Source organism: Formica exsecta, unplaced genomic scaffold (genome assembly GCF_003651465.1).
Source record: "Formica exsecta isolate Colony F162 unplaced genomic scaffold, ASM365146v1 scaffold149, whole genome shotgun sequence".
NCBI classification, from domain to species: domain Eukaryota; kingdom Metazoa; phylum Arthropoda; class Insecta; order Hymenoptera; family Formicidae; genus Formica; species Formica exsecta.
In genome coordinates, this window is record NW_021848818.1 from 470702 (window position 1) to 477306 (window position 6605).

At 32.8% G+C, this 6605-nt stretch overlaps 2 protein-coding genes across 2 annotated transcripts; one reads left to right on the forward strand and one right to left on the reverse strand.

Moving 5' to 3' along the window:
- Positions 1-2497: 2497 nt before the first annotated feature.
- LOC115232716 (G patch domain and ankyrin repeat-containing protein 1 homolog) lies at positions 2498-5266 on the forward strand. Its single transcript, XM_029802757.1, has 3 exons — positions 2498-4289; positions 4670-4898; positions 4976-5266. Exons 1-3 carry the CDS (start codon positions 3147-3149, stop codon positions 5143-5145), a joined length of 1542 nt encoding a protein of 513 aa, XP_029658617.1. The 5' UTR covers positions 2498-3146; the 3' UTR covers positions 5146-5266.
- On the reverse strand, positions 5141-6280 carry LOC115232715 (decapping and exoribonuclease protein-like). Its single transcript, XM_029802756.1, has 3 exons — positions 6265-6280; positions 5773-6161; positions 5141-5685 (listed from the first exon to the last, which is right to left on the reverse strand). The coding sequence occupies exons 2-3, from the start codon at positions 5965-5967 to the stop codon at positions 5461-5463; spliced, it is 420 nt and encodes a 139-aa protein (XP_029658616.1). The 5' UTR covers positions 5968-6161; positions 6265-6280; the 3' UTR covers positions 5141-5460.
- Positions 6281-6605: the final 325 nt, after the last annotated feature.

Genomic DNA, 6605 nt, shown 5'->3' on the forward strand with positions numbered 1-6605 from the left:
TCCCTAAACGCGATCGCGATAAATATTAAAATATAATTCGCTACAATCGTACTTCTTGTATGTTGCTCTGTCTTACGGTATAATAAACTGAGTGAGTATCTCATATGATTGTTCCGCGATCGGGACTGCCGTGCAAAGTGTCTCGAAATCATTGCTAATCATATAATGAATCGTGTTTTCGCGAGTGAGTGTGAGTGCCACGAGGACACAGAGAGATGAACAAGAGAGGAAAAGGAGGTTTGGGCGACGGACGGACCAACGATATGCGGTAAATAAATAGTTCGTTCCATAGGTTTTCGAATAACCGTCAATAGCTGAAAAAACACTTTTCGGTACATTTGAAATTGGTTATTAACGGGTTTATTTCAAAATCTATGGAGCGAACTACAATCACTTTGATCTCATTTGAAAGATAATTTAATTCTCTACAACTTTTGTTTCGGTACTTTTTGTTAAAAGACGCATACTTTCCCTGATATTTGTAAAAATGTAAAAAAATAACCGTGATTTCAGAGGTTTTTGGGCGCTAACTTTTTAAGGAAGCATTTTTCAACACATGTTTATAGGAAACTTTTTGTTCGGAATTAAATTACCTATAAAATCTCAAAGTCTGATCGGAACATTTGGGCTCACCCTGTATACATACTTTCGATTTAATGATCACCTGCGTATGATGTCCGAACGACGGAAGTAGGAAGAAGGATATGCGTATGTGAACAAGTATCTCGTTTTGTCGTATGATGCTGGCGCAAGCGTTAACGAGTCTCTGAATCGTCGAAGCAGAATACTGGCCAATTATCCGACAGGTTTCGTATGACGGCCGGCGAGGCAGGAAAATTGATAATTGAATCGCAATTTCGAGCAGAGTGTCGTCCATGACAGGGGGTCCCTCCCAAAACTGTGTTTGGCAGATATCAAAGTGAATCGACAGAGGAGTGAGAATGGTATGACCTCTACCGCGAAAAGCTTTCATACGTATGTAACGCGCCAAGTCAAGCAAAAATATCATGTGAAATTAGTCATTCATATTTATTTTATCCTTTTACTTAATTACAACATATAATAAATCTTACTCTAAAAAAAAAAAAATTTAAACAAAAGTTGTAGAGAATTAAATTATCTTTCAAATGACATCAAAGTTATTGTAGTTCGTTCCATAGGTTTTTGAATAACCGTTGAATAGCCGAAAACACTTTTCGGTACATTTGAAATTGGTTGTTAACTGGTTTATTTTTAATTTATAAATTATTTATCATTTTTATTATTTTTATGATAGACATATATTACTCGTTCTTTTCTCGTTTCTTTGATAGCGTGTGCGTGTATGTGTAAATTTCAAAGAGCATGAATTACAATGTATTACGTATGTATTGTACGTATATAGAATGCGTATATATGCGTCCGCGCGAATTATAATGCGCTGTGCGTGTGTCGTATGTACAAAGTGTGTGAGTATACGAAGTATGTATGTATTGGATGTACGGAGAGCGAGAATAAATACGAGTGTAAATTACAGTGTATCTTAGGACAGAATGTGTAAATGGATATAATTTGCATGCAGTGTGATTAGAAAAAAACCAGCGCGACGCGGATACGGCGCCAGATCGCCATGTCTTGCACGGATCGAAACGGTACAGCGACATCACTATCGATCGGGATATCGAGCGGTGATTGAGGGCAGCGGAGGGTTGTTGCTTTTTTTGCTATACCAAATAGATACGGTAGGTGCGAATTGGATGTGACGTCGATTCTCTATTCGGCGAGTTTGAGCGGTATGACCGTAGTAGGTCCCACTGCGCGCGGTATTACTTGCCGACAAAATGGCGAGGCGACGCGTGGCGTGCGGCGGATGATCGGCCAATATTTTTCTTATTACTTCGATTTCTCTCTTTTGATAAACAATAATTATTTCTTTAAAAATACTTAAAGTTCAATTATATTTCGTCCGATGCTTTATCGTTTGATTTTTTGACGATTTAAATATGATTCGTATTGAGAACTCATAATAAAATAGCCGAATCGCAGGTCCGAGTAATTAACATAACAATAAGCTCTGTGATATATTAATCGTTTATTAAATAATTGACCTATAATTTAAAATACTTGTATAATTTAATATTTCGCTTGTATATACATCATAATACGGAAAATATTTCGGCAGCAAATTATCGATAATATTATTCAGCCTTGCTGGCGATATAAACATTAGCGCGCTATTGTTTATGTGTTTAGCACGGACATGCATCAACCAGTCGTTTTACCATGGCATCAAAAAGTGAATCTGGCCATGTAGTTCCGCCGGCTCTAAAATGGATCCAGTTAGCGCCACTGTACCAGCTAGGAAAACGGTCTCACGAAAAACGGCGGCGTGGCCCCTCTCAGGCTTCTCTCTGGTACAGCTGTTTTGCATTGTCACCAGAGAGAAACCTGAGAGGGGCCACGCCGCCGTTTTTCCTGTAACACTTTCTCTAGCCGGTTCAGTGGCGCTAACTGGATCCGGCCACGTAGTTCCGCCGGCTCTAAAATGGATCCAGTTAGCGCCACTGTACCGGCTAGAGAAAGCGTTACAGGAAAAACGGCGGCGTGGCCCCTCTCAGGTTTCTCTCTGTTGTCACTATCTCTCTTGCTCTCTGTTACTATCTGATGTGACGAGAATTTGGTCGAAGAGAGAAACCTAAAGGAGAATCTGAGAGTAAAATAATAAATCGGCTCACGACTGAGATAATAGCGTAATAAGGCAAAATAGCAAAGGTAAATTTTGCTGTCCACATTTTATATTGATAACAAGAGATTTTGAGCTTTTACGTATAATATATACCAAGCCCAAACCTGCTACTATTTTAAAGTAGTGTCTTTTCCGACAAAATTTGATATTACGGAGATACAAGGTGTGCAGAGCAACGTATTGCTCGCAAATATATACATGTCATATGCAATATCGTACCACTCGTCTGGTGCCATTACTTTATTACATTCTACAGATTAACTTTTGAAGAAGAAACATACATTGTATCACAATGGTTAATATATATATTATGACTGCTAAGAAGACATATATAGACTGACAAAGATTATTATAAAGATTTCATACAATTTTCAAAGAAAGAAATTTAAAACAGTGTGACATATGTCCAAATATTATAAAAATGTCTTTGCAACAGTGGATGCATATAAGATATAACATTGATATACCATGGAAAACATTTGTCAGGGAATCCTCCAATGTACAAGATAAATCTCCAGAAAAATGTATTCATCAATTGGCCTTCCAAGGAAATGAAGCAAAGGCTGCCTATGAAGAAGTTATTCATCAAATTAGTAATAGCAATATTACGACAACAAGATTAAAATATTTAAAATCAAAAACTGTTGGAAACGGAAGCAACTCTGGCACAAATCAAGTTTCCATTAATATACAATCAAGAAAGACTACAGTTCCTGAAGATATTCTAGCAAAAGTCACTATCAATACATTGTTAAAAGCAGTAGAACAAAAGGATTTAAAATTCTTACAAAAACATATGACATCAGAAAATGTGAATGTATGCGACGACTTTGGTTGGACTCCATTAATGTCTGCTGCTTACTGCGGTCATTTGGAAATTGTACAGTTTTTGTTAAATCTTGGGGCTAATAGAAGAACTAGGGATAGGTCTGGTCTTACTGCAGCCCAATTAGCTTTGAAAAGAAATTATTTAAGTATAGTTGCGCTATTAAAAAAAAAATCTGAATTAATGTGTAATAATAATCAATCATTGATAAACGTTCCGAAAGTAAATAATACAAATGCTTTACCAATAAAAGCAATGTCTATGGAATCTTCAGAGCATGATAAAGATGTTTGTATTACACAAGAAAAGATGAAATTACAGCACAACCCAATATTTTACTGTGATGTCTGTAAAGCAACCTTTCAAGAAACAACACCACAAAAACATGAAAGCTCTACTTTGCACATCTTTAACACAAAGCCAAAATTAAAACACACAATATATGGAATATCAAAACAAAATAAAGGATATAGAATGCTTTTGAATTCTGGATGGGATGAAGAAGCTGGTCTTGGACCTTCTGGGAAAGGAATGAAATATCCAATTAAAACATATGTGAAAACGGATCGCAAAGGATTAGGACAACCAGTAGAAAGTGAATATAAAGTTACCCATTTCAAACCAGATGATACAACTGCCATTAGTAGCATTAAAACACCTAAACAGAAACCTTTGAAAAAAAGGGACAGGGAAAGACTACTTCACAGAGAAGCCAGAAAAGAAAGAGCTCTACGTATTGCATTATCTTAAAATACATGTGAATAATTTTATAAATGTGATTATAATATTTACTTGAAGATTGACTGTAATGAAAATAATTATTACTGTTCTTATGTACCTATACTTGTAAGTTTATTCTCAATATTTCTTCATTATAAAATATATCAATGTTACATATCAATATTAATTTCTTTTTATTTTCTATAAATACTATTAACTCGAAATTTTTTTATATAATATATGTCAATTATATGTTAATAAAACTGTAAAAAAAAAGCATATTTAATGTTTATTTTACTAAAATGTAGCAAGAATGAAAACCTCAGATATATACAAATGCCTTTCAATATTTAATAGTAAAAGTAAGTATAATATATAAATTTATTAATATGTTACAGATGATGAGTGAACATCAAAGATTATTGGAACACTTAGAAAAAGTTGAAAATAAGGCTGGCGAAATTCTCACTGATCGCAAAGAAATAATTGCTTTGGATAAGAGAAGAAATGATGATCGCATTGGAATAAGGGCACTACAAAAACAAATACATGAAAAAACGTGGATAACAGTGGGTCCATTGCTATTAAAGATGCCGTCTAAAGCAGCTGAAGAATTACTCGAAAAAGGTAATTCCAAACACAAAAAGAAATCTATTTACATTCTTTAATTTTCATATTCGACAATAATATTATTGGTATTTCAGATCAGAGAGAATCTAGTACTGCGATTAATAAGTTAAGAAGCGATTTAAAGATAAAAGTAAATGAATTACGTGACTTAGAATTGACTCCACCAGTACCTGGATTAATGTTGGAACCTATGTCCCATAATGAGATGGATGCAATAAGACAAGTTCTAGGTCGCAGTGTTTGATATATATGCAATAAAATCTTTATTTTGTTCAAGTAAGTACAGTCAAAGTAAACATGTGAACCTATTATATTTAATTGTAAACATTTATATAAAATATAAAGTAATTTTTATCAAATATTAACAAACTAGAAAGTTATCATTAAAATAATTTCACATACATATTCTATAGAAAAAGAAAGTCATATTTCTTATTTCAATAACACATAAAATAAAATTGTTTATTTTATTAACTTCATGGCATTTGCGCATCTATCTATTTTTTTCACATGACGTGCGTCTTTCCTTATATAAAAAATATTCTTTAGATTTATGTATTTACTGAAAAGTACTGTTATAATTTTCTGCTTTTTCAACAAACCATGACTTTAAGAAGAAATACATTTCGTCATTAGAAGCTTCTTCACTATAATTTATGACATCATTAGATGCATCATAGTAAAACTTATACATGCACTCATTATAATCTTTGATGACAAACTTTTTGACATGGTCTAGAAATATTTTGCAAAACTTTTTACATTTGCCCACATTACAACAAGGCTGCAATAGTAAATAATTACAAATTATCATATTAATTAATATATATGTTATACATAAATATTATATAGTTTTAATGCTATTACTTACTTTTGAAAGCTCTGGCAGAATCTGCATAGGATGTTCTTTTATCATTTTCACTTCCCAATATCTATTTTTTAATCCACATATAAGTCTTTCTATTCCTGCTAAGTAATTCTGACTCCACCATATAATTACTGTTTTAAAAGGTATTGTGCCATATTTATCGTACAATACTGTGCCGATTTCATTATAAACTTTCATTGGTAATGTTTTCAATTCAATCAATTCAATTGTTTTGCCAATAAGTGTATCCGTTATAGGCTGTGGTGAGGAAATAGCATCTATTTCTGCTCCATATAATAATGAATGATCTCCAAAATTTGCTTTAATTACACAGTAAAATTTTTTACATTCATTAAGAGGTACTGATGTATTTGGTTTATGCGATGGTTGATCTATGAAAAAATAGATATATTATTTAATCAGTTTAATTACATGAATTAAATAAATAATTATATTATTATATTTGAAGTAAAAATAATTTTTGATCATTCGTACATAATAATTTAAAATACCTGCTACCATATATTGTTCAAACTTGTATCCCAATGAACTCAATCGTTTTTCTTGTGTAGTTGCATTGACATGTCGATGTTCTTTTTCATTTGTGTAAAATTCGCATAAATATATCGTACCACGGTATTTGCTAGCACAAATAATCCAGTTTTTAGATCTTTCATAAGGGGTACATAATATTGTTTTTAATGCGCCACGACGGCAAATAAAATCAGTATCCAACCTAATTAATACTTATTTTTTAATTAGTGTGTAAAAAAGTAACGGTTACACAATTGCTATATATAATGTTAATAATAATTATAAACATCTATAATTTTTAG

Bases quoted from the DNA above. Each gene is read 5' to 3' on its own strand.
- LOC115232715 (XM_029802756.1), bottom strand. From the start codon at position 5,967: ATGAAAGTTTATAATGAAATCGGCACAGTATTGTACGATAAATATGGC. The intron at 5,686-5,772 runs GTAAGTAATAGC...TTACTATTGCAG, and splicing joins TTCTGCCAGAGCTTTCAAAA to CCTTGTTGTAATGTGGGCAA.
- LOC115232716 (XM_029802757.1), top strand. From the start codon at position 3,147: ATGTCTTTGCAACAGTGGATGCATATAAGATATAACATTGATATACCA. The intron at 4,290-4,669 runs GCATTATCTTAA...AATATGTTACAG, and splicing joins AAGAAAGAGCTCTACGTATT to ATGATGAGTGAACATCAAAG. The intron at 4,899-4,975 runs GTAATTCCAAAC...TTGGTATTTCAG, and splicing joins TGAAGAATTACTCGAAAAAG to ATCAGAGAGAATCTAGTACT.